Genomic DNA, 26,852 nt, shown 5'->3' on the forward strand with positions numbered 1-26,852 from the left:
ACGTTTATGCTTGCCTGAGTACGTTAGACAAAACAGAGGGAGCCGAGCGGATTTCTTGCCTGCCAGTGCCGCCTTGACCCATGGCTCTCCTGCAACTACTTAGTGCATAAAACGAGACTTGGAATACTTCTCACTTCAGTATTCTTCCCGGCTGCAACCTGGTTCTGCAACATGGGGTGAGTCTCCGTGATCCAAGAACAGCAACAACGATAAACGAAAAGACCGTAGGAGGAGAAACAGCAGACTGACGGATGGCCCCTACCTGGCTGGTCACGTGACCCTTCTTCTGAAACAGCTCATCAATTCCAGACGCCATGTCCTCTAACAATGGCACGCCTCCCCCCTCCAAAGTCAGAGAAGTCTGTCTCAACTCATCCAGGGCTTTGGATTTCATGGCGAGCTGATTTTCTATGTCCTAGACGGGCAAGAGAAAATAAATAAGTAAAATAAAAAAATAAAGTATAATACTTCTGAACAATTAATGAGCAGGCATTTACTCTCTTGAGGAAAAAATTTCCATCATCAAGGAGCATGTAAATGGCAGGAGGTGTGCTTTGCGGCACTTGAGTCAGCTAACAGCCTGCCTGTCTTTCGTATCTTCATCCATTAAGTCACTCATGAAGCCACCCTAAATGGCTCTGTTCGTTACAGCCATATTCCCAGAAGCCTATAACACTGTCTACAGAAAAACAGAACACAGACCCAGCGGTGTAAACCAGTTGAAGGAGGCCCGAAGCAGCTGTGGATGATTATTATATATGCCTGTAATCCCAGCATGTGTAAAGCAGGAGGATTGCTATAAGTTTGAGGCTAGTCTCTATCTATCTATCTATCTATCTATCTATCTATCTATCTATCTATCTATCTATCTATCTACCTACCTACCTACCTACCTATCTATCAGACTACATATAGTCTGAGATAGTCTGATCTCAACCAGCCAACCAACCAACCACCAATAACCACAAAGATGATTCTCATGCTTGGGAGTGGGCCGGGACCACCAGAACACAGAGTGACAGGAAGTCTGTGCTATGTAGCCTTCTACCCCTGCACATGACTGCAACACCCTGACTTTGACAGAAATCCATGTATAAGCGCACCATGGAGTCCTCACTGACAAGGGGCTGCTTTCTGGGCTCTTCTTTCTGTGGTTTAGTTGTGAAGGTCCTCGGCACACAAAACAATGCCTCAGAAGCTGGCTTTGCCAGCAGGATTCACTGGGTACTGCGCTGCTCACTCCCTCCCCCCCACACGCCAGGCTTATACGGATGTGTGCCTCAACACCCATCAGAAGCTAGCGCGTTTTCCTGTAAACTGGTATCTTGAAATATATTTGAAAATGTTGAATTGCTGTCTCCTTCAAATTTCTAATAACCATCTACAGAGGCTCATTGAACTAGGTTTCTAAAACAGTACTTCTTCACCATTAAGTTGTTTTATTTCCTCTCCAAAGAAAGGAAATTTTTTTTTAAAGGCTATTTAGCAGGGAGTTAAAAGGAAATACCAACACATACTCACACACTAGATCAAGAACCAACAGTATAAATAATAAGCTTGGCAATGCTAGCTCCTGAGCCCTTCCCCACAAGTCTTCCGTTCTTTTTCTCCTGGACTGGGCCCAGTGGTCCTGAAGTCCAGCCTTGCCACACTGGGGCCTTCCAGAACTTCTCAGGCATGCCAGTTCCCAGCTCATACTAACCACCTCACTTTAAATCCTAATTTGCAGCACAAGCCATTAAGTGGAATGAAGAGACTTGCTAATTACATAGCTTCTCCAGGAGCTAAGTCCTGTGAGAAACAGTGTGAAGGATTGTTTAACTATCCCAATCCCAAGGCTGGAGATGGTAAGATACTCTTGCAGAGGACCCCAGTCCGATTCTTAGCACCCAAGTGGAGTGGCTCAAGGCCACCTGTAACTCCAGCTCTAGGGGTGTCTAGCTCAAGGGCTAGCTAGCATTCACGTACCCCCAGACACCGGCACATAATTAAAGAATCACAAAATAAACCTTTAGAAAAACATCCAAGTCTTCTGAACGGATACGGACTGACTTCTGTTAACTCTGCTTGCTTACAGTCTAAGGCATCAAACTTTAACTTCCCGCTTTAGGCAACTACACATTCCTTTGGCAACTGCCCTCGCTTTTGTTGTTCATATCTGTTATCTCACGGTAACACAAATGTTTCTACTTCAGATGGTCTGGTCTGGTCTTGTTTGGTCTGGCATGGCTGTCTGCCTGTCTCTCTCTGTCTGCATGGCTAGGCTAGTAGAGCACTTAAGCCATGCCCCTTAAACCTTGCATCTGTTAAATTACAGCTTGCGGGTGAGACTGGGGTGGGCGGGTGGCTAAAATGAACCTGTCTCGGGCTTGTTTGGAGGGCAGCACCACCAGAAGGAAACACAGTACTAAGACTAGAGTCTATGGAAGACAGCTTAGGTTAGGCCTGTTGGCATTCTTTGCAGCTTCCTGCAGAGGAATGCTGAGGTGGACAGTAAGGGAGAGAGGAGAGTCGGGGCTGGGAACTGGAAGTGGCTGCCAGAAAGGACCTCCTACTTGCTGCTGTTCTTGCGTTATGACCAGTGCTGTCTGTAACCTCGGGAGAACAGAATTTTGACCCAACCTGGCAGTCCCAGCAATGGCTAATGTGGTGCTTTCACACAGAAGCAGTATGTGTGCCCTCTGCAGCCAGGGCGACAAGTGACGTGTGACCCGGGCATGCCCAGCCCTGGCATGGGTCTACACACTGCAGAGTTTCAAGGATGGCATGACCTGGTCAATGGATAACAACCTCGAGTCCCCAAAGTGTGACTTAGATCCTGGCTCCAAGGGACAAGTGGGCCTTCCAGAACACTGCACACAAGAGGTGGAAAAAAATTCTCTCCTTCAGGCCAAGTGCAGAATGCAAGACTAATAATAATGGAAACATCTGAGTAACGTCCCCAGTACTGGGCAAAATGGTTATAATAATAATAAATGCAGAGGAAAAAGCATGGAAGCCCACATTTCCTGAAAATGTTTTCTTTCCTTAGGTCTAATATTCAAACCTCATAAAAGCAACAATGACCACGAAAGGGCCTTCTTCTCCGCTTGAAAAAGTATCACGTCACAATTACTTAAACCCCATGCGTTCCTGGCTGATTTACATGAGAAAGTATAGTATGCACCACACGCTTTCTGACATCCCCATACATCCCGGTGTGTGGCAGGCAACCGAATTCTAGGTTTGTGTAAAGACAGTCTGATGCAGACTCTGCTAACTAGGAACCTCTTAGATCCACCCCTGTCACCAAGCAACACAGAGCTGAGCTCACCTGGGCAGCTGCAACACAGTATCCCGAAACTACAGCATCTTTCCTCTTCCTCAGAACAAGTGTGGTACCAAGCACGAGGGTGCTACCCCGCCTCACCTGGCAGTCCAGGAGCAACTTCTCCATGGAGACGGCACTTTCGGGTTTCTGCAGCGTCTTCAGTCTCTCTTCCTGTGCCTCCAACCAACTGTTCAAATTCTGTATCTTGTTTTCATTCTCAGTGATACTTTCCAAAAGTTGTTCTAAATGTTGAATCTATACATGATGGATAAAAACATTACAAAGGAAAAAAAGTTCTTACTTTCACCGCTCTTCTTTAAAAATGTGTGATGGTTTGACAGAGAATGTTCCCCCAAAGGCTCAGGCATTTGGACGCTCAGTCCCCAGGTGGTGGAGCTGTTTTGGGAAATTTAGAAGGTATGGTCTTGCTGGAGGAAGAATGTAACTAGAAGAAAGACAAACAGATGGAAAGGAAGAAGAGAGAGAGGGAGGAGTAGGCTTTGAAAATGTACAGTCTCAGCATCTACTTTTGGTTTTGCTATAGTAAAGAGTGCAGGGAGCCTTATGGAAGAGGTGGGGAGATAGAAGGACCTAGATGGACAGGAGCTCTACAACAAGAGCCAACAAATCTGGGTCCAAGAGAGCCTGCGGAGACTGATGCTCTAACCAAGGACCATGCATGGAGGGGACCTAGGACCCCTGCTCAGATGTAGCCAATAGGCAGCTCAGTCTCCATGTAGGTATCCTAGTAAGGGGAGCAGGAGTTGTCTCTGACATGGATTCTGTTGCCTGCTCTTTGATCACCTCCCCGTGGTGGGGCAGCTTTGCCAGGCCACAGAGGAGGAGGATGCAGGCAGTCCTGATGAGACTGGATAGGCTGGGATCAGTTGGGAGGGGAGGAGGGCTCCTCTTCCTGAAGACTAGGGTGGTTCAATTCCCAGCAACCACATGGTGGCTCATAACCACCTATAGCGAGCTCTGGTGTGCAGGCAGAATGTATCCAAGTGCAAAACCATGCATCCAAGTGCGAGCTCAGGACACACCTTTCTATTCAGGGTCCCGTGCACTCGCTGCCACTGGCGGTTCATCTCCCCCAGGTGCTCCGCGAACTCCGTCCTTTCGTAGCGCTTGCTTTCTACATCACAGGTGCTCAGCTGAAGCAGTGACTGGTTGACAAAGTCAACTATCCACTGCTTGTAGTCCATTTCCATCCTGAACTCCTAAAACACACCAACAAGCAAACTTAAACTTACCCAAAGGCAGAACGGAAGACCCCTCACACTTATGGCTGGACTCTAGGGGGCGCCAAGCGCCTATCCGTCGATCCGGCCGCCAGGCCTACCTTCCACTCTCCATGGGACAGGGTGGTTGCTTTAAGATGTAAGGAGGCTTGGAGGGAATCACACATTCTTAGGGACAGCAATGACTCACTTCCCTCCAAACTCAATGGAAACTCTGAGGGAGCTCCACATAACGGTAGCTGCTGTCTGTGAAGGGGTAGCAGGACCCTGGTCTGGCAGAGGGGTCTTGTGACAAGTTGCCTAAGAGTTATGAGACACTCTGAGCCATGTGAGGACTCAAGGGAACGGCAGAGTAGAAAACAGAAGCTAAGGGTCCTGGCCAACTTAGGTAGCTGTCCCTTGCAGACAGAGGCCTCCTGTGGCAATTTAGATGGCTTTAAGTTCTACCATGGTCCCACTTGGGGTAATTACGCTTTTATCAAGCCTCTTGAGTTCATCACCTGTTGAGTTTTACCCAAGGAAGTCCTGGCACTTCTAACGAAGACATCCAGGAGGAACCAAGTGGATTTTGGTAGTAACTGTAGCTTAGGTCAACATTTTGAAGATGCTCCCAGGCACTCAAGTTAGGATGTGATGGTAGAGCAAAAGCAAACACAAAAACACCCACTCAGGCCAGGCATGGCGGCACACTCCTTTGATCCCAGTGCTTGGGAGACAGAAGCAGACAGGTCTCTATGTGTTTGAGGCCAGCCTGGTAAGCAAGTTCCAGGCTAGGGCTAGAGACCGAGATCTAGCCTTGCAAAGGAAAAAAGTCAAATCGGCTACAATCATACTCGGTCATTAGGCCATTATCTTCTGCCTACCAGACACCAGCTCCATTGACCTACAAACTCTTTGAAGGTCACAATCCTCATTAACCTTCCTAGAATACTACCTGATACACATAATTGTGCCTCATTATATGCTAATTAACTCTACTCAAAATTCCTATCTAGTGTAGAAGGACCGACATCAACTTGTTTTCTTTCTCAAGGACATTTATTACTAATCACTGCAGGCCAACCGCTGGAGTATTTGTTTTTTCCAGGTGAGAATCTTAGTCAAGAAAGGGAAACAGGCAAAGTAACTAAATGGTGGTAATAGCACAGGAACTAGAGAGAGTCACAGAGATATCAAATTTGGCAAAGCCATCTAATCAGGCCGGGAGACCTGGGGTCAAAGAGCCATTGGAGACATGCTAGGGCTGACCCCTGAAAGCTGGCTCAGAGGGTCTGGAAAGCGGGCATTCCAGACAGAAAGTACAGCGTGCGCACGGCATGTGGTGGGAGAGCAGCAGAAGCAAGTGAGGGACCAAAACTGGATCCGGTGCTGATGTGGGGAGTAAAAGGATGCCAGGATTGAGCATCTTCCCTAGGGTCTTCCGTGTTGCTAAGCTTCTTTAGGAGTATAGATTTTAGTAGCTTATCCTATATTATGTGGCTAATATCCACTTATGAGTGAGTATACAGTGTGTGTGTCTTTCTGCTTCTGGGATACCTCACTCAAGATGATCTTTTCTAGTTGCCACCATTTGCCTGCAAATTTCATGATTTCCTTGTTTTTAATAGCTGAGTAGTATTCCACTGTGTAAATGTACCACAATTTCTGCATCCATTCCTCCATTGATGGACATCTAGGTTGCTTCCAGATTCTGGCTATTTAAGAATAACGCTGCTATGAATATGGCTGAGCAAGTGTCCTTGTTGTATATTTGAGCATCTTTTGGATATACACCTAGGAGTGGTATAGCTGGATTTTGAGGTAGCACTATTCCTAATTTTTTGAGAAAGCACCAGATTGATTTCCAAGGAGGTTGTACAGAGTTACATTTCCACCAGCAATGGAAGAGGGTTCCCCTTTCTCCATAACCTCTCCAGCATGTACTGTCACTTGAGTTTTTGATCTTAGCCATTCTGATGGGTGTAAGGTGGAATCTCAGGGTTGTTTTGATTGCATCTCCCTAATGACTAAGGATGTTAAGCATTTTTTTATGTGTTTCTCTGCCATGCGATATTCCTCTATTGAAAATTCTCTGTTTAGCTCTGTACCCCATTTCTTTATTGGATTACTTGGTTTGTTGGTTTTTAACTTCTTAAATTCTTTATATATTCTGGATATTAGCCCTCTGTCAGATATAGGGTTAGTGAAAATCCTTTCCCAATCTATAGGCTGTCATTTTGTTCTGATGACAGAGTCCTTTGCTTTACAGAAGCTTTTCATTTTCATGAGGTCCCATGTATTGATGGTTGATCTTAGAGCCTGTGCTATTGGTGTTCTGTTGAGGAAGTTGTCTCCTGTGCCAATGAGTTCTAGGGTCTTCCCCACTTTTTCTTCTAACAGTTTTAGTATGTCTGATTTTATGTTGAGGTCTTTGATCCACTTAGACTTTAGTTTTGTGCAGGGTGATAAATATGGATCTATTTGCATTTTTCTACATGTGGACTTCCAGTTAGACCAGCACCATTTGTTGAAGATGCTGTCTTTTTTCCATTATATCATTTTGGCTTCTTTGCATGATAGGTGTCAGAAGCAGGAGAAGACTGGGAACAGGATAGGAGCCTACTACAGGCAGCCTCTGAAAGACTCTACTAATAGAGGTATTGAAGTAGAGGCTAAGACTCATATCCAAACTTTGGGCAGAGTACAAGGAATCTTATGAAAGAGGCAGGAGACAGAAAGATCTGGAGGGGATAAGAACTCCAAAAGGAGCCAAAAGAGCTCCAACAGAGCCATAAAAACTGAGCCCTGAGGGCCCTGAAGAGAATGATACCCCAACCAAGGACAAGGCATGGAGAGGACCTAAAACCCGGTCTCAGATGTAGCCCATAGACTCAGTATCCAAGTGGGGTTCCTACTCCCTAGTAAGGGGAGTGGGGAATTTCTCTGGCATGAACTCAGTGGCAGGCTCTCTGATAACCTTCCCTGGGGGGTGCAGCCTTGCCAGGCCACAGAGGAAGACAACCAGTCCTGATGAGACTTGATAGGCTAGGGTCAAATAGAAGGGGAAGAAGACTATCAGTGGACTAGGGGAGGAGCATGGGGGAGAAGAAAGAGGGAGGGTAGGATTGGGAGAAGAGATGAAGGGGGCCACAGCCAGAATACAAATTGAATAAATTGTAATAAATGATAATAATTAAAAAAAGGAAAAAAAAAATTTAAAAAGAAAAAAAAAAAAAAAAGAGGCAGGAGGCTGAGCCCAGCCCCAGCCCACTAAAGGCCTGGGCTGTCCACTCTAGCATCATTGCCAGTCCTTTCCCTCATTGCCTCCCTCCAATCCATTTCTCTTGATTATATCTCACACATCTTTGGGTCGAGCCTTTTCCCTGAAGTGATTTGCTTCCATATTCAGTGGAAAGCCGTCGGCCCCTTCTGGATAATTACCTTGAGTTTCTGCAGAAGGCTCTTCACTTGAGACGCAGAACGCTGCTGGAGCTCAGCGTCCTCACCTGCCGCCTGAGGCTCCACGGCATTCATCCAGCTGATCATCTCGAAGATTGCTTCTCGAGACGGCAGCTTCTCCATCTGAAGCTGCAAGGGCAGAACGATTTCCATTTAATTACCTGCAGCTGACCAAATGAATCGGGGCATCGCCAAGGAGGGCGCCCGCTTTGATAAAAGGTCTTGCAGGTTGGCCACAAAAACAAGCCCCCAGTCAATGATAAAGACCTTCATATAAGCCAAGCCAGTGGCACAGAGACAGCCAAGCAATAAAGTAATTAAGCTTGATTTTTCTCTTAAGAAAGATCTCATTGGAGGAGAGTCTAGTCATTAAGACCTATATTATTCAGTGGTGTGTGTGTGTGTGTGTGTGTGTGTGTGTGTGTGTGTGTGTGTGTATGTGTGTGCGTTGGGGGCTAGGTAGTGTCAAAGAAAATGATTGAGTTAGAAAGATAATTTTAAAAGAGTTACGAGCTCACAAGCGCATGCTGATTTCAATGCCAGGCCTTTAAACCTAAAGCGTACCTGGTGAAGCTTCTCTTGGATGTCGGGAAGCTGAGTTATGAGCAACGTCCACTTCTGTTCAAACTGTGCTAAGGAGGCTCTCAGCGCAGCCGTGTCCGCCTCTTTCAGGTGGAGAAGTTGGTTCCCGGTACTCATCACTGCGGATTTCAGGGAGGACTTCTCATCAACTTCCTTGGAAAATTCCTAGAGGAAACAGTTGCTGAGATTAGGCACTTTCAAAACTTAAGTACAGTCAGACTTTACTATCTGGACTGTAAAACTAAAGAGAGTAAATGTCTACACACACACACACACACACTCTCTCTCTCTCTCTCTCTCTCTGCCTACAGAGAGTTGGATAGCATTTCAGGGACCACATATATGCTGCATGGGGTCCCGAGCTCCTTTTAACCTAGAGAATTCATATTTTTTTTAAATATACAAGTATTGCCTGGAGAGATGACTCAGTGATTAAAAGCACTTGTTTCTTTTACAGAGGGCCCAGATTTAGTTCCTAGGGCCCACATGGTGGCTAGCAACCATTTGCAATTCCAGTTCCAGAAGATTTGATGCCTTCTTCTGGCCTCCGAGGTATCAGGCAAAACACTCATACACATAAAATAAAGCTAGATAAGCTGCATTCAATGGTCAACTTTGCAAGAAACTGTAGAGTCCAATACATGTCCGTATTCAACTAATTACTTGAAATAAATTTTCAAATAAACTCTTTGAAGTCTTTCCCTTTCACTTGAAGTCTTTCAAGTGCACTAAAAAAAAAAAAAAACAAACCTATATTTTAATATCTGAATAGCTATAGCTATAAAATGAAGGAGAGTATAGACCCAGGAAAAATATTCTGTATCTACCTAACAATCCTACGTATAACTTTCTGTGCTGGACATTGATCCCCAGTGCCTGCACATTTGTTAGGCCAACGTTCCATCACTGAGCTACATCTCTGACCAATAAGCTCATTTCGTTATGAAAGAAGAGCTTCTACCCCCCCACCCACCCCCCCATCAAAATAATAAAACCGAAACTTGAACAGGCAATTCTCACAAGAACTTAAAATCACGCATCTGTTGATTCCATGAAATAACATTCGTCTAAGGCAACCAGAGGTTTGGCTGTTTCTTTTCCTATTAGTAAAATACGCCCGCGTGTGAGCAAGCTTCCCATAACATATGTTCCATAGAGGTGGTTAACAAGCAAATGGCCCTAAGAACACATCTGTGACCTGCCCCCTGCGTAATCCCTCACCCGCAAATGGAAGCAGAGACCATCACAGCAACCCCGACACTTTTCATTCTGGGGTATTTCTTCCTGACCAGGAGTCTGAGCGACTTACAAAGAATCTGCCGATGCTGCTTCTGATGGTATCCAGGTCCTGAGACGCATTGAGGGATTGCTCTTTCCAGTAATTCAGCGTTTGCTGAGCCGATTCCAACCACCTGGTGAGCTCGGCTGAACCACTGCTGTAACTGATGGGAGTCAATCAAGAACGGAAATGAGAAACCCAGCTCTGGCGACGACACACACCAGTACGTCGAGCTCTTAGTTTAGGGTTTATAAGATAAAATAGCGCCCAACAGCACCCTGCCATTGGCTCAATGCTGCTGTATATCATCTTAGGTGATGGAAACAGCAATCGGTGCTATTATTCAGAAATCCATGGAGTGTGTAAGTACTCTCTCATGTCTTACACTGTGCCCCAAGCTCAATGGTTTTTACCATTTTCTAGAACTCTCACTATTGGAGGTAATCAAGAAGGAAGAGGCATTTTTTTAAAAGGATGAAACATTCTTACCATAGCTATACTGAAGCCTACCCATCAGCCATGGCAGAGATCAGATTGGTCATCAATGTTTTCCAGTTATGTGTTTACAGTGAAAATGGAGCTGGCATTTGCACACAAGTACACATGACATTGGCTACATGCTATTATATTATCTAATATGCTGGAAATAGCGAAGCAGAACACTGTCTTCCTTGTCGCTTTTCAACTTCTTTAGCTCTAACGGTCTCCGAGAGGCAGGCATAAAACTGAGGCTTAAATGCTCTCTATTTTTCCCATGATCCTCTGATGGTTCAAGAGGACTCCAAGAGAACACAGCACATCCTCTGAAGAAGTCAAAAGGCCTCCTCAAACCGCTCAATGAGCTAAAATCATTAAACGTTTCTAAACTTTCTGTCTAGCCTTGGCTGTCCTGGGACTTACTCTGTAGATGAAGCTGACCTTGAACTTGGAGATCCGCCTGCTTCTGCCTCCCAAGTGCACTGGGATTAAAGGCATACCACCCCCCAACCCTGAGTTATTAAATTTCTTAAACCTTTGGAATCATGTGTGAGATTGTGACATCCCGGCACGAAAGTATCCTAGGAATTGCCCCAATCCAATTCCTTATGCTTGTGGGAAATGTGCAAATGCCCCAGGAGACTGCTAGCATATTATCCTAAGTCTAGTGAACCAAGATCGGAGGTTAGCCTAACTGGAGAGAACACAGCCTGATGTCAGGGACGGATAACCTTGGGTCGACTGCAGACTCTCGCTGGGGTCTTTTCTCTACAGCAGAACGTGAAGCCCGCCCGTCTCGAAGGCGGCGTACCTGAGAAGGTGCTTCAGGAGCGACTGCAGCCGGTGGAGCTCCTGGTCAATTCTCTTGTTGAGGGACAGCCAATGCTCTTCTAGCTTCGAGATCTGGCCCTCTAGCTCGGGGCAGCTCACAGATGCCGCCAGCTGTTTGCCTTCATTCAAGGTTTGGCAAAGCCGCGCATGCTTTGCATCAGTGTTTCTTTTTATTTGCTTAAAAAAAAAAAAAAGCCACAGAATAAATCATTTAAAGCAAAATCTGCCAATCTAGTCTCTCTCTCTCTCTCTCTCTCTCTCTCTCTTTTCATAAGACAGGGCCTTATTGTATAGTCCAGGCAGACCTGAAAACTCACCATGTAGCCCAAACTTGAAAAAGTCCGCCCTGAGCCTTTCAAATACTGAGATTACCGGCTGGCTTCAAACACCTGGACTAAGGGAGGCCCTGGCTCCACCTCCTCAGCAACCGGCATGGCCTACCATTTCAGACAGGTTTGCCTTGACATGCAGATTACTTTTTCAAACTTATTTAATTCTTTAATATTACTCTTTTGTGTGTATGGATGTTTTGCCTGCATGTATATCTGTGCCACAAACACATACCTGGTGACAGAAGAGGGCATTGGATCTCCTGGAACTAGACCTACAGCTGGTTTTGAGCGGCTTTGTGGGCACTGGGAATCGAACCCAGGTCATCAAGGAGAGAGCAGCTAGGGCTCTTAACCACTGAGCTGTCTCTCCTGCTGACACAAAGATTATTTTGAAAGTCAGGAAGTTTTAGACATTAATTGCAAAAAAAAAAAAAAAAAAATAGATGTCAGGATTTCCAGTACCTCTGGGAACACAGGGAGATGTATCAATGAAGGGTCTATAGCCTGGTGTGTACGGCCCTCTGAAGAAGGGCCTGAACTTTGCACTTCCTCCCACGTCAGTCCCCACTCCCTGCTGCTGAGTCTCACAGACTGAAACTTAGACCCGAGGGGAGATAAATGTGAAAATAATTATCCATTATCCACAAGACACAGAGACCAGGCAGAGAGCTAATTTGTAGAGGTTTCTGAATATGAGGACTAAGAGGGGGGAAAAAATAACTTTCAAATAAATTAAAACAGCACGTTATTAGGCCGACTTCACACACACACGGAAAATAAAATCCTTCCAAACTGCAAATGCAATGACCCCCTGAAGAGAACTCTGCCTAACAGCAATTATCTCCACAGCTTGATTCAGCCAATGCCACTTACCTGGCGGCTGTTTAATCTTTAAAAGTAAATTATTATCAAAATAGAACTTTTGCTATTTTCCAATTAAGCCTTCTTGAAAACCCATCAGTTCCCCCTTACTTGTAAGTCTCCTCCTACCACTCCCATCTACAATCTGAACCTACAAGCTAGGATAAAATGCCCAAAGCCAATCACAAAACAGGTCGCCATTTTTCTAAGCCTTAAGTATCAGTTGTGGAGTCGTTTTTGCTGTGCTTTTTAAAAATATGTATGTGTATACCGTACTACGCATTTATGTGCCCTGAGTTAATATATGCCACCTATTCCTTTGAAGAAGGGAGGTAAGGGGTCATCTTTATAGGTTGACCTTGATCTAGGGTCCTCCTGCCCCTACCTCCCAAGTGCTATAAGCCTGCACTACCGTGCTCCGTTTATGTGGTAGATCAAACCCTGGATGGGCTTCATGAATGGCAGGCAATGAACTCGACCTACTGAGCGACATCCTGAGTCCCCTCCGAGGGGTTCTGATGCCTTCATTCTAGGGCAAAGAGACTACATGCTGGTCAGTGAAAGCTTTTCAGTTCTAAGCAGTGTCTGAATATGAGTGCGTCCCAGAGCAGAGGCTACACAACCACCATCTGCCTTTCACGGTCCAGACTCCACCAACCAAGGAAACCACATTGGTTGGACATACACAAACCTCTGTGACTACATGGGACTATGAACGGTCCAAAGAAATCTACAGCGAGGGTGGGCTTTGGGGGATATAGGATGGAGAATTTGTTTGGAGGTCTTAGAACAACTGTTTCTTTGAAAAAGGCTTTCAGGGATTGGGTGGGGGTTGGAAACTCTTTGTGGTTTGGACCTCCAACACCCATAAAAAAAGTTGTGTGAGAACGTATTTGTAACCCCAGCACTGGGGCAGTGGAGAAAGGCAGATGCCTGAGGCTCTCTGGCCAGCCGGCCTAGCTGAAATGGTCAGCTTCAGGATCAAATAAGTGAGGGTCTATCAGGCATGGTGGCATGTACATTTTTTTAAAATTAAAAACATTAATTTATGTACATGAGTGTTTTGTCCGTATGTCTCTCTGTCTGTCTGTATACCATGTGTGTATCTGGTGCCTGCAGAGGGAACTTGAGTTACAGATGCCTGTGAGCTGGGCATCTAACCTGGGTCCTCTGCAAGAGCAGACAGTGCCTTTAACTGCTCAGCCATCTCTTCAGCCCCAAGCAATGCACACCTTTAACCCCCAAATTCAGGAGGCAGAGGCAGGTAGGTTCCTGAGTGTGAAGCCAGCCTGGTTTACATAACGAGGTCCAAGACAGCCAGGGCTACACACACAGACTCCATCTCAAAACAAGGTATGGAAAACAATAGAGGAAGCTGATCTTCTGCTCTGGCACACACACATGTGTACACACACGAACATATCACACACACACATGCTTTATATCACACACACATGCAAACACACAAGATTTCAGATTTACTAGTGTAACACTAACATCTGAGAGGAATACTCAGGGCCACATTACATTGGCTGCTGTTAGATCATTTCCTTTTTTATTGCTGTTGTTTTGCTTTTGTGATACACACCTTTACTAACTCATTCTGTAGCCCAAGCTGGGATGGAGCTTACAGAAATCCTCCTGCCCCAACCTCCTGAGTACTGGGTTTGTAGACAAGCTAGATTGTTTTTTGTTGTTTTTTAATATACCGTGGTTTAATTTTCAACCTCATTCATCTAGGTGTTTGGCTAGCACATCCTGCAATTCTTGATGTTTCATGGATCCAGATTTACCTAACTGGATCGTTAGCAAGTACAAATAAAGTGTCCCAGCCCTAGGAAAATGCCATTCTTTCACTGGCCCCCTCCTTGCTTTAAGATTTCACTGTGCAGCCCAGGCAGTCTTCAAGGTCACAGTCTTCTTGTGTCTCTGGAATGCTAAGATTACAGGTGTGTGTGTGTCCACAACCCCAGCCTGCAGACTTTCTATAATACTAGAGGCAGATAACAGATCTTATGTGCCTCGGAGGCTATATCCAATCAGAATTGCATTGTAAGCACATGTGTAGAAGCTCAGGGTTTACGAAATTCTTCCCGTTCTCATCTTATGTACTGGTAGGTAAAGAATAAGTGACTGTGTCTGCTCAGCCTCAGGTGGGATGTCTCTGCCCGCTCCCGTTCCAAGGCTCAGAGGACACACTGTGGAGGCGTGGGCAGGAAGAAGGCAAAGATAGAGGATGGGGGAAGGGTTCTGTGAAATGCTGTCCTCTGACACGCTGTCACTGCTGTGCGCTCGAACTCACAGCCGCTGTGACTACCTGAATAAAACCTGCAGGAGACGGAGCCACTTGAAAATGACCGCACAGGGCTGGGACCTGGCCCAGTGGTTCAGAGTGAGTGATGCTTTTACACAGGGCCAAAGCTCAGTTCCCACGCACCCATTTCCGAGAGGTTACAGCTGACTGTAAATTCTCATCCAGGGGATAGGAAGTCATCTTTTGGACCCCACAGGCACCGCACTCACATGCATAAACACACACACACACACACGCATAAACACACACACACACACACATACACACACACACACACACACACACACAATTAAAAATAAAATCTAAAATATTTTTCAGCATGGAACGGGGAGGGGTTCCCACGGTCCTCCCCCTTACCATGGAGCTATTGGCAGTTAGTGGCTGCTGGGGGAGGCAGAGTTGCTGCTTCGGGTGTTGTCCGCTGGCACGGTGACCCCACATCCATGTGGACCGTGGGTTGTTTAAAAAGCAAACCAAAGAGGTTGGAAGGAAGGTATACTAGGCGGTGAGGAGAGTTGGGAGGAGGGACTCCAAACCCTCCTGAATTCACCCATCAGCCAGCGGTGTGAAAAATAACACGAAACCCCCCAGCTTCAAAACCCTGCAGCCCCGTCAGCACAGCTCACAGAGCACCGTGGGCCAGGCCTGTCATCCAGCGGTCAGCACGCTACCTGGTAAAATGAGATCCTTTCTAGCAGCCGCTCCTCCGTCTCTTCCACCAGACTCACAGAGGGCAGTGAAGAGATGAGAACTTCCAGGTCCTTCTCAAGAGCTGCGTAGTTTTCATCAAACTCTTCCCATTTCTACAGAACAAGCCACAGGAATCAGTTCCAGGCAATGGCAATCGTGAAGCCAGAAACAAATACTGAGGCCAGAAGAAGCTGAAACATGGACCCCACGTAGACTCTGGGTGCACCCAAGAGCTTATATGGTGGTAGGAAGGACTCAGTCACCAGCAGATACAAGCCCATTGCTTTCAAAAGTCTTGTTGGTGGTGGTGTGTGCATGTGTGTGTGTGTCTGTGTGTTTAAGCCCCACTGGTATCAGAATGTGATTATTTGCTTGCAGTGCTGGGGATCAAACTCAGGGTCACATATGGCACAGGGAAACGAGGTAATGGGAGTGAGAAAACCACAATGAGTTGAGGTGCTACTGTGAACCCTGCTGGAGAGAGCTAACAACGCGAGGAAGCCCTGTTCTTATTGGGAAAGGCAGAGTGCAAATTTTGAAAAGCTTTTTGCAAAGAAGTGCCTCCACCAGGTTGTCCTTGCCTCTCCAGTGGAACCCCAAAATCTAGCGGGCATAGTTCTACTGAGCTACCTGACTCACACCTGACAGCCTACCTGAGCTCATAGGCGATGGCAGCAGGGGGGGTGGGTGTACTTGTACCCCAAACCCCCACGCCACGACTATCTCCCTTACCCTGAGTGTTGCCTTATCTATCTCCCCATATTTCCATCGTAGCCCACTGGCTGGAGTTCCTAAGCACTAAGGAACGGAGTGACTGGCATTAAAAATTATCTCTTAGGTGAGTCCAGGACAGCCAAGGGCTACAGAGAAACCCTGTCTTGAAAAAAAAAAAAAAAAAAAAAAAAAAAGCAAAACAACAACACAACAACAATTCTCCTTTTTGTTCAAATAATATCCACTAGTCTTACAGGGCCCTCAGTGGGTCCAGGAAACCTTTTAAAACCACCATTACTATAAAACCAATTTGATGACATAACTGGCAGATAAATATTGTCATCAGGAAATAATGCTGTATTTATAACATTATAAAGTTGACTATTTCCCTTTTAAAGATTCCCTTTATGGGCCAACATCTGCTGTAAATGGTTCAGTGAGTTAAGAGGAAAGCTTTCAAGCTGAAAAGGGCTCGATACCTGGCTGCTTTTTCTTTGAACTGAGGCCGGGCTGTCACAAATGCACTTTCTGACAGCATCCCCAATAGCTCTTCAAGGAGCCTAGACTGTGAACCATGGACTGTTTCATCCAAACCATCTTATTTGTGGTTGTCACATGCCTTCAGTGCTCCCCTTTACAGACAAACCTACACCATTGTGTATGACGTGCTTGAAGGGGCAAGGAGTCCACCTGGAGCCTGGTCCAGGTGCCCACCCAGCTAAGGCTCTGACACCTGACACCTGTGGAGGGCGGAACCGGAGATCCAGCGGACAGCCATACCTCCAGCACGCTCTGAAGCCTGGCGCCATGCAGGCAGGCCTCTTCCTCCACAGCTCTCACTTCTGCCGCTCGTTCTGCCCCAAATCCCTCTCCCTTCTGTAATGAAGGTGGGAACATTTTTGCCGAATAGGTTTGAATCAGCAACATGTCAGCCACCAGCTTCTGGAAAAATCCCTGTTAACACGGAAAAGGGTTTCTGGTATTTATTGTTTTAATTGGGAATGCTGTAAAAGCCGAACTGTCTTAACATTTTACCCCAGTTCCTTTGATCGGCCTCCTTCTGGCACTGGGGCACCTAAACCCTCACACACGCTGGGCAAGGGCTCTGTGACTGAGACATGGCCCCAGTCCTAGTGAGGGGATTTGCTACGGGGTGGACTGGGCACCTTTCAGCATGGAAGCCGTGCTTCACACGGTGTCTGCACCCAGCTGCTGACTCTAGTTGTTTGGAGGGGCCTCTTTCTTATGTGAATCCCTTCTCCTATCCCTAGGAATGGACATGACTTTGTTGAGAAGGGTTCAATTGTACTGCCTCGTTCTTGAGTATTAACTTCACTGATGACAGGGTCAAAAGGATGGATGCCACTGTGGGGGTATTTTCCCCTCTTCCTCTGACACTAGTGTAGTATTTACCTTCTAAATTTTCCTAGACTGGGCTGGAGAGATGGCTCAGCTGTACTAAGAGCACTGGCTGCTCTTCCAGAGGACCTGAGTTCAATTCCCAGCAACCACAAGGTGGCTCACAACCATCTATAACGAGATCTGGTGCCCTCTTCTGGCATGCAGGTGTACATGCAGATAGAGCACTCATCTACACGAAATAAATTAATGTTAAAAAAAAATTCCTAGACTTAAGGTCTGTTTACCAAAGGTCTTGGCTAAAATAGGAACTGTTCTGTGCCTGTGCGTGTGTGTGTCTGTGTTTGTTTAAGAGAGGTTCTTACAATGTAGTCCTGGCTCCCCTAGAATTTTCTATGTTGACCAAGCTGGCTTTGAACTTACAGAAATCTTCCTGCCTCTACCTCCTGAGTGCTGGGATTTAAAAAAAAAAAAAAAAAAAATTGTATTACGAATAAATGAGAACTGGAGATACTAACTAAAGCGTTAGATTATAAGCCTTCCTTTTGATTCTGGTTCTTGAGAAGGCCTTTGATGACCTCCCTAAGTCAGTTCCTCCTGTTAGATGCCTCGGAGGATGAACACACTCTCAACTGCAGATTTGCTTAGAGACTTGTCGATAAAACATCTGCCTTCTCAATCAGTGCAGAGCTCCGCAGCTGCCACCCACAACCCAACCCTGCTCCTAGAGGCTCCCAGGGTCTCTGCTTCACTGAAGTCTCTGAAGGAGCCTCTAAGTAGCAGAATGCTATGTGCTTCCTCAAAGGGGGCAGTGGATACTTTCTCTTCACACTCGGGGACAACTGGAGGTTAGGATCACGAAGGGGGCCAGAGGGAAAGGCTCCTACCTTGTGATCTTGTAATTGCGCCTGCAAAGCATCTTTACTCTTGGCATGCTGTAAAGGGCCAGCTGCAAGCTTCTCTCTTCCAATACTGACTAGCTCCGCCATGCCTTGAAGCAGGGCGCCCTGCTGGCTCTTGGAGAGGAAGGGGCTGCTGAGTTCGAAGTATCTGGCTCTCAGGATTCCCCACATACTGTCAAGAACATCCTGAAGCGGAGAGAGCAGATATGCACGAGCACTTCAGCCAGCCAGGAAAATAATCAGGCAAAGGACACATCTTCCACCCTGGCTGGAAGACCCAAGCCCTGTCCCTTTTGCCCCTGCTTCCCTATGAGCGCTTTCTGCCCCCACACACCTCTAACTTATAAACGTCCTGGAGTAAAGCATGAGGGAAACGGAGCCTCTCTCCTTCCTTTCTTAGTTTGTTGACTTGCCTCTCGCAGTTCTGCAGCTCCGCTGTGTGCACATCTGCTTTCTAAGTGAGAAGTCAGACAAGAGGGAAAAGGCCTCAGTAAGTCAGGAAGCACAAGTGTTAAAACAGAATCAAATGCAGAAGTGCCTTAGGAGCACTGAAACAAGCTAAGGGGAAAATAAAAATCAAAGTCCTACAGCAGTCCCTGCTCCCACCAGCATGCAGTTCTCTTCGTCAGTCTCCCCAGAAGTGCCAGAGTTGAATTTGTTCCCAACATACTCTAAGCACGTGCCAAACAAGGCATGTGTGTATACAGGGGGATTCATGGTCTCTTGTAAGAGTAACTTTTATTCATCTTCTTTAATTTCTGTCTTAGAGGCTTACTGCCTCCTTCTGCTAACCTAGGCCTAGTCCTGGAAGCTTCTAGCCTCTGAGACTTACTGCTGAATAAGCTCATCCTTTCTTGTTCTTACTTGAGCTCTGGACTGGCTGGTTCAACTCAGCTGTTCTGTTTCAAACTCCTCCCCCAGTTAACTTAAACAATCAATCTGCTTTTCTATTGGCCTCTGAAATGCTCTGCTTGGCCTCAAACTAACTCCACCAATCTGCTCTAATCTCCTGGGGCCTTTGGTCTTCAGCTGAGTTCTCTCTACAACCCAACTCTCTATTACTGGCCCAGTAAAACTGCCTCCTCCGTCTCTCATTTTCTGTGTTGCTCCTTAAGCAGCTTCCCTTTCCTCCCTCTTCTTGTGAGAGTTGGGTGTATCCTATTCTGTCAAATCTTTCTCTGATTCATCACTGTTTCTGCCACTCAGTTAGGCATCACTTTCAAACATGAGTGCTTCCTTCTGCAAACTAACTTCACCATCATTGTTTGGGATTCAACGCTTGTACCACCACACCTGGACTTAAGCTTTTCTTTACCTGAAACTTGCTCTATTACAGGCTGGATTTGAACTCTGTCTCCTGTATTAAGGGGGTGTTTGCATTCCAGCTGGATCACACAGACCTAGAAGGTCTTTGGATGCGATCTCTTGCCAGAGCAGCCATGTTCTGAATGAACATTCCTCTACAGTCTCCACACCTTAGTGTTCTGAACATTCCTCTACAGTCTCCACACCTTAGTGTTCTGAGTGCCCATCAGCTCTTTAGCACTCCTTCAAACACTACACAATTACCTTTCAAAAATTAACTAGCCTGGACCAGAGCTGGAAGTGCACGCCTTTAATCCCAGCATGTGGGAGGCTGAGGCAGGTGGATCTCTGTGAACTCTAGGCTAGCCTGGTCTACACAGTAAGTTCTAGACCAGCCAGGGTTATGCAGTGAGAGGGCACAGTGCCCATACTCAGGTTAAGGCAGGAGAGCTCGCCGAATATAAGACCAGCCCAGACAGAAGAGTAAGATCCTTCCCAAAAATCCAAAATGAAAATCAAAATAAAGAAATGATGGAAAATATCCAACAATCCAATTCCATGCTGCTGGAGATTAAACCCAGGAGCCTGGGCATGCTTAATAAGGGTTACACCATGAGCTATATGTCTCTCTCACTCCTTTTCAACAGGGACATGGCATGCCATCATAAGGGTACATGCCGCTTTAGTCACAGGCAACTGTTTAATTCAATGGGCTTTGGGCTATTTATAGCTTTTCTAACAAGCACTGATACCAGGGTCCATCCTTAGACAGTTGTGATAGATCTATCTTTATGCAACTATTCTTTTGGGCTGTCTGCCTGGTCTCAAGGCTTCAAAGCCAGGCTGGCTTTAAACTGTCTAGATAGCTGAGGGTGACCGTGAGCTTCTGATCCCCTTGCTTCTCCCCTCCCCTCCCCCAGTGCTGGAATTACAGGTAATCATCGTGCTTGGTTTATTCAGTGCTGGGGACCAAACGCTGGGCTTCATGCATGAAGGCCAGCAGTAAGTGTTCTCATTTGAAGGATCACTTAAACTTCACCAATACTTGCCAAGGGTTTATAGACAAAGCAGCTGATGCCTAAGACTCTCTGGTCTGAGGTTGGGTTCATGTCAACTATTCTGACTGTTTACCTGAAGCTGTTCGCCAATACTTTGCCCGCTGGCTTCATTCAGAGACTGCTGTAAAGCCATCTTCTTCTTAATGAGTTGATTGTATAATCGCTTTATTTCATTCTGTACATGAGAAAGGTACATGTAGGAGACTGAGCGATTCCACCCAGACCCTCCCTCCCTTTTCATATTTAGTTAGTATTTTCTGGAGATTTTAAACATACATAGACACACACGCATCCACATTCTATCTTTGAGCTCATTCGTCACTAGCCCATGGCTGACTCCTCCCTCCTGACCTCCCACCTCACCCCAGCCCCTGGATCTCAGCTAGACCTAACTTCCCCTTTCTTTGGATTATTTTGAAGTAAACAACAGAAATCAAGTCATTTCATCAGTACTTCCAGTGTTCTCTCAATTAAAAGAAAAACACTCCCTCCCACTAAAAATGCTACCACCTTTCCCTCAGGACTAATACTAATTCCTTCATATGATCAGCTATCCAGAGAGGGCACATACTCCTGTGGTTGCCTATGACTTTTTTCCTTCTGGTGTCTCATCTGGGATATTACTGAGGTCTTCATGTCACAACAGAATGTAAACCCAGACAATATCTCCTTCAGTTGGCTGGCTTGTTCTCTCTCTCTCTCTCTGTTTCTTGAATTCACATGTGTAAGAAAACATGAGCCATTTGCTCTGGATTTGGCTGATTACATGCCCAAATGCTGACATGTTCTTCTCCCCTTATGTCTGTTTTACTTAGGTTCTAGAAGCTTTTTCCAGGGTTTGGTTTGGTTTGGTTTTGGTGGGGTTCTGCATGTGTGTGGTGGATGTGCACCTGTGTGGATGCAGGGGCCAAAGAAGGTATTTTCCTATGTCGTCGTCGTCATTGTCATCATCATCGTCATCATCATCACCACAAGGTCTCCAGAAACTCACTGTTGTCTAGTCTGGCCAGCAAGTTCCCAGGATCCACCTGTCTCCGCCCCGAGTACTGAGGCTACAAGCGTGTTCGGCCATGCTTGGCTCTTATATGGATGTCGGGGATGAGAACACAGGTCCTCTTTGTGTCTATACTGTTTACATTTTATAGCAAGCACTCTTGTCCACTGAGCCATCCATCTCCCCAGGCCCTTAGGTTTGATTTTTATAGGCCAGATTCCTTTGTGAACGGTGTTGTGTTTCATTTCTTTTTCATTATACGATTTTAGCGGCTATCTAGCTGGTCCGCCTCAAGACCCTACCCAGGCCCTGGATTATCATGGGATTGTCCAAAAACAGTAACTTTTCTCTCTGGCCTAGAAAGTTAAATAAAACTCCTCTCCATGACAATCCCTAAGTAGCAAATGTAGTACAAGAAAAGAAACATCATGTTAGATCATCATCACACCTACAGTTTTGGAAGGAGGCCTCATTTCCAAGCGGTCTCTCTCCACCAAAAGCAAAGGCAGGCCTCACGATTTCCCTCAGCACTTCTTCCTATAAGAACTAATGGTAACGATGGTCCATCCGAGTCAGTGCTCAGAGCCATACCTGATAGCTGCGGCTGTGGTCAAGGCCAGCCTTCAGGGATGAGCTTCTCCAAGCAGCTCTTGCCTGCGCACTCTCCAGGCTGACTTCCAGAGCGTTGAAACACTCAGGTAGCAACGTGGCGTCCTTGCCAGGCCAAGTCACAGCTTTCAGAAGATCATCCTTTTTGTCGCCCAGAGCTAAATAAAGTTTCTTCAGCTCCAGAGCCAGTTTCTGCAAGATGGAGAGGAAGGAAGACAGGCAATGAGCTCTGGCCTGGTGAGCAACTGCAGAAAGATGGAACTCAGGCGTGCTAGGTGTGCAGTACCTCAAACAGCACCTGCTGGGCAGATGCATCCTCCCTGAGCAGCCCGGGTCTCTGCAGCAGCTCCTCCACACTGCCCAGGCACCGGCTGAGGCTCAGGAAGAGTTCAAATAATCTTCTATCCAAATTGATGTATGTTTCTTCTGTCATACTTCCCTAAGTCAAGAAAAGAAACAAATTGTTAGGTCCTTTGCCGTGTTTTCCACAATGCCATCAGAGTGTGCAATTTACAGCATACTTTTAAAAGAGGACAGTTTTCAGTACTTTAATTATATGTATGTGACTGTGTGGGGGTCTGTGCATGGGAATGCAGGCTCCCCCGGAAGCCAGAAAGCATCCTATCCTCTATCTGACCCTGCGGTTACAGGAGGTTGTAAGGCACCTGGTAATGGCAGCTGAGAACTGAACGTCAGTCCTCTGAAAAAGCGGTACCCTTCCCTCCCCTCCCCCACATGGTACAATGTTCATTAGAAAATGGTTATTTTTTTTTTTTTAATTCATACATTATATCTCGGCTGCAGTTTCCCCTTTTCCTTTTCTCCCAGCCCCTCCTCCCATCTCCCCTCCCCCCCCAGATCCACTCCTCCTCCATTTCTCTTCAGAAGTCCCACAAGAACACCAAGCTACAGAACCATAACCTCTATGCGGAGGACCTAGGTCAGACTCATGCAGGCTCCCTGACTGTCGGCTCTGTGTCCGTGAGCCCCTGTGAGCCCTGCTTAGTTGATTCTGTGGGCTGTTTTCTCGTCGTGTCCTTGACCCAAGAGCAGCGCCCTGAATCACTGACCCACCACCTCTCCAGGCTCACTTCCTGAAAAGCTTAGGATAAACTGTTTTAACTAATGTTCACTGGATGGCCGATTAACCAGTGTTTTAGTAACTGGTAAACGAGTCTACTCATTCTGTGAATTATGCTGTAAAAAAAAAAAAAAAAAAAAAAAAAAAAAAAACCTAAGATTTCTTTTTCAACACTGAGAAAAACAAGCTTAGGAATGTGAGGCAAATGAGTAGGGAATGGAATGAACAGGGAGACTGCTGGGTGAGGGCTTTCCTTAGTCATGCCATCTAGGTGAACCTGCTCCTACTGCCCGCCTCCACAGTTTTGAGGCAGGGCCTTGCTATATTCAAGCTGTCACCTGCGCAGGCTGACTGTGAAAGCTGAGGCCGCTCTGATAGGTACATTTCCAACGGGGCCATTGGGGCTGAGCTGCCTTGTGCTGTAAGCCGGAGAGCACGAGCTGTTGGAACCATCCCTTCTTTGCCTTGAGTTCCTAACCAGTTGCACATATTTTGGGGGTCTGGCATGGCCCCTGAGTCATTACACTGTTTAACCAGTCTGCTTCCACTTAGCCTCACGTGCGCTTTGTTTCCGTGTCTTAGCTAATGGATACCTAACATCCCCCGGCACACCACTCAGCATAAACTGACTCAGGATTGCCTATGTTCCTTCCCCATCCTTCCCATCCCAGGGCACTCTGTAGACATCACTAATCAATCACCATCCCGTCTCACACACCCCTCGTTGATCCTGGGCCCGGAATCAGAAGTCTTTGAATGTAGTTCTTTAGTTAGCCACTGCCAAATTCACCAGAGCTGGCAAAGGGCTGGGAGTGGAGCTCAGTGAGACAGCATTTGCCTAGAGCATGTGAAGTCCTGGGTTCAATTCCCAGCACCACACAAACGAAGCTGGCAAGTGAGAATGAAAAAAAAAAAAAAAACAACAAACATTTCTGACCCTCAGACTCATTCCATGACAACTGCATCATTTGTTCTGTGATGGAAATTATAACCAGTGTGCAATGATGATATCCTATCGTTCTTTTCTCCAAATGTTATTGCAATGAGGAAAACACACGGTATGTAATTTCTACCTGTGTCTGAATGTCCTTTGCGTCTTGCCGTAGATCTTCTAGCTGGGCAGTGTAAGTCTGCAGCTCGTCGGCTGTAGGGCACCTGAAGTTATACATACTCACACTAGGCAGAGTGCTCGTCACTGTGGCCACCTAGATGAAAAAGAGAAACCTAATTGCTGGCAGCCTGAGACACTGCTGAAGCAAAGGCAAGCAGGTAAGAATGCCTGGGCATGCAGTCTTCCAAGTCAGGAAGCTCTGTGTCCCATCACTACTAAGGAAGAAAACAAAGATCCATTTAGATATTAAATAGTGGGAGAAAACACAAATAAAGAAATTAAGAAAGCCACTAATTCATAGATGTCTGGATAGGTGTGTGTGTTTAACTGATTACTTTGGCAGATCTAGGGGTTGAACCCGGGGTCTTCTGCATTCGAGGCAAGCACTCAAGCTCTGAACTTTGTTCTCAGCTTTAATCCTTAATTTCATAGGAAAGCTATTCAAATCACAAACTTAGCCAGGTTTTAACTAGTCTGTTTACCATGTACTAGTTCATTTACTAGTTGGCTCCTTGCATAGCCAACTCTTAGAATGAGATATAAATCACATTTAGGAAAAAGCTGGGCAGTGGTGGTGCACGGCTTTAAGTCCAGTACTTGGGAGGCAGAGGCAGGCGGATCTCTGAGTTTGAGGCCAGCCTGGTTTACAGACAAGCTCCAGGACAGCCGGGGTTACACAGAGAAACCCTGTCTTGAACCCCACCCCACCCCACCCCTCAAAAAAACAAAATAAATCACAATTAGGGATAGATCCACATTTGATTTGTTATTGAAAAGGCAAGTAAGCACTGGGGGAAAAAACATATTTCAGAAGGAAGACGTCTTGAGTAAATTTCTCAAATTGAAAAAAATATTTTATAACACCAATGGATGTGCCAAGGTGGATGGGGAAAAGCCCATCAGGCCTCCTGCTCCAAGGAATGGGCCTACACCCGTAAATATGTGAGCATCAGAAATAAGAATCAGCGAGCTAGCGGGGCAGTGGTGGTCACACGCCTCTAATTCCAGCACTCCCTGAGTTCGAGGCCAGCCTGGACTACACAGAGAAACCCCTGACTCAAAAAACAAAACCAAAGCCAAACAAAAGAATCAGTGGGAGATATATATATACACGCTGGGGGGAGTGGGGCCGTCAAGTTGGGAGGTGTATATCAGAGAACTTAGGGAAAAAGAAATGGACTATAAGTGAATATCAAAACCATTGGGGACCTTTGCCCAAGCCATCTACGTACATGCTAGACTGCTAGAATGTGTTGGTGTTTAGAGAGAGATCTCAGCCAAACAAAACCTACAGGAGGGAACATGAGCTGACATATGCCCTGGCACGGGTGGGCATGTGGTAGCTTCTACAGAGTCATCTGATGAGTGAGTGGCATGTATACACTATAAAAGTACAAGTTATTCATTCAACAGATGGTAAATCAAGACTCCATGATGCCACAGGCACTATGCTAGGTATTCAAATGTGAACCAAGCAGACTCAGACTTTCTTCTCTGACCTTCTAATAGGGATCAAACACAGGCCATCACAGTTTCAATGTGGGGTGCCCCTGTGAACCGCTGGTTTTGCTGTGGAAGGTGACCTTTGACATACGAGGTCTTTCTGGTGGATGTGAGCCACTGCAGGTGGGCTTTGAAGGTAACAGCATGGCTCTGTTCTGCCCCCCCCCATCTTCCTGATCCATCAAGACATGAACAAGCCATGTCATAAACACTTGCCACTGTAGAGGATGCTGCCCCTGCTGCCGTACCTTCCCCTTCACAGATGATCCCCTGAAACGGTGAGCTAAAGTCTTCCATCTTCCCTTTTGATGTTCTGTCCCAGGAATGCACTAACTAATGCCCAGTCAGAAAAGCAAATGGGTGCTATGACTAGAGAAGTCGGCGCTGCTGGAGCTCGAGGGCAGGGATGGGCCAGGGGAAGAAACCATGAGGTTCCCACAAGGTTTCTGGACCAGCCTCGCTGGGTTCCCGAGACACAGACGCACACAGACCTGGGGCTCCACGAGCTGAGGCACAGGGGGATTTGGTCTTGAGGCTAGTTCGTGGTGAAGATACTGCCATTTATCTCCACTCTGGCCCTGGTGTGGCAAGGCTGTATCTGGAGCTGCATTTCCAGGACTAGGGGCCTTGCTGCTTTGGGGAGGAAAAAAAAAGAAAAACAATCACACATTATATTTAGGCAATGTATCATGCAGGATTTTAACATAAACAATTCTCCCAATAATAAATATCCAAATGGGGCCTGGGAGGGCTGGAGAGTGGGCTTAGAGGTTAAGAACACTGGCTGCTCTTCCAGTGGGCCCAGGTTGAATTCCGAGCAGCCACATTTTGGTTCACAGTTGTCTTTAACTCTAGTTCCAG

At 46.4% G+C, this 26,852-nt stretch overlaps 1 protein-coding gene across 3 annotated transcripts in view; it reads right to left on the reverse strand.

The window, feature by feature from the left end:
* The window catches only part of Syne2 (spectrin repeat containing nuclear envelope protein 2), a 305,981-nt gene that overhangs the window by 63,563 nt on the left and 215,566 nt on the right, over window positions 1-26,852 (reverse strand). Inside the window, exons 70-85 of one of the 3 annotated variants that reach the window (XM_055595536.1) lie at window positions 26,483-26,624; window positions 24,451-24,582; window positions 22,583-22,735; window positions 22,279-22,488; window positions 20,767-20,868; window positions 18,665-18,784; window positions 18,316-18,516; window positions 16,850-17,023; window positions 15,337-15,468; window positions 11,139-11,335; window positions 9,881-10,013; window positions 8,554-8,736; window positions 7,972-8,118; window positions 4,354-4,530; window positions 3,410-3,565; window positions 263-415 (exon numbers count right to left, since the gene is read on the reverse strand). In XM_055595536.1, the coding sequence (XP_055451511.1) occupies window positions 263-415; window positions 3,410-3,565; window positions 4,354-4,530; window positions 7,972-8,118; window positions 8,554-8,736; window positions 9,881-10,013; window positions 11,139-11,335; window positions 15,337-15,468; window positions 16,850-17,023; window positions 18,316-18,516; window positions 18,665-18,784; window positions 20,767-20,868; window positions 22,279-22,488; window positions 22,583-22,735; window positions 24,451-24,582; window positions 26,483-26,624 (2,512 nt within the window). The remainder of the gene's footprint in view (window positions 1-262; window positions 416-3,409; window positions 3,566-4,353; window positions 4,531-7,971; window positions 8,119-8,553; window positions 8,737-9,880; window positions 10,014-11,138; window positions 11,336-15,336; window positions 15,469-16,849; window positions 17,024-18,315; window positions 18,517-18,664; window positions 18,785-20,766; window positions 20,869-22,278; window positions 22,489-22,582; window positions 22,736-24,450; window positions 24,583-26,482; window positions 26,625-26,852) is intronic. The other 2 variants (XM_055595534.1, XM_055595535.1) reach the window with 2 other exon arrangements.

The sequence above is a fragment of the Psammomys obesus genome, unplaced genomic scaffold, assembly GCF_907164565.1.
Source record: "Psammomys obesus unplaced genomic scaffold, mPsaObe1.curated_primary_1811, whole genome shotgun sequence".
NCBI classification, from domain to species: domain Eukaryota; kingdom Metazoa; phylum Chordata; class Mammalia; order Rodentia; family Muridae; genus Psammomys; species Psammomys obesus.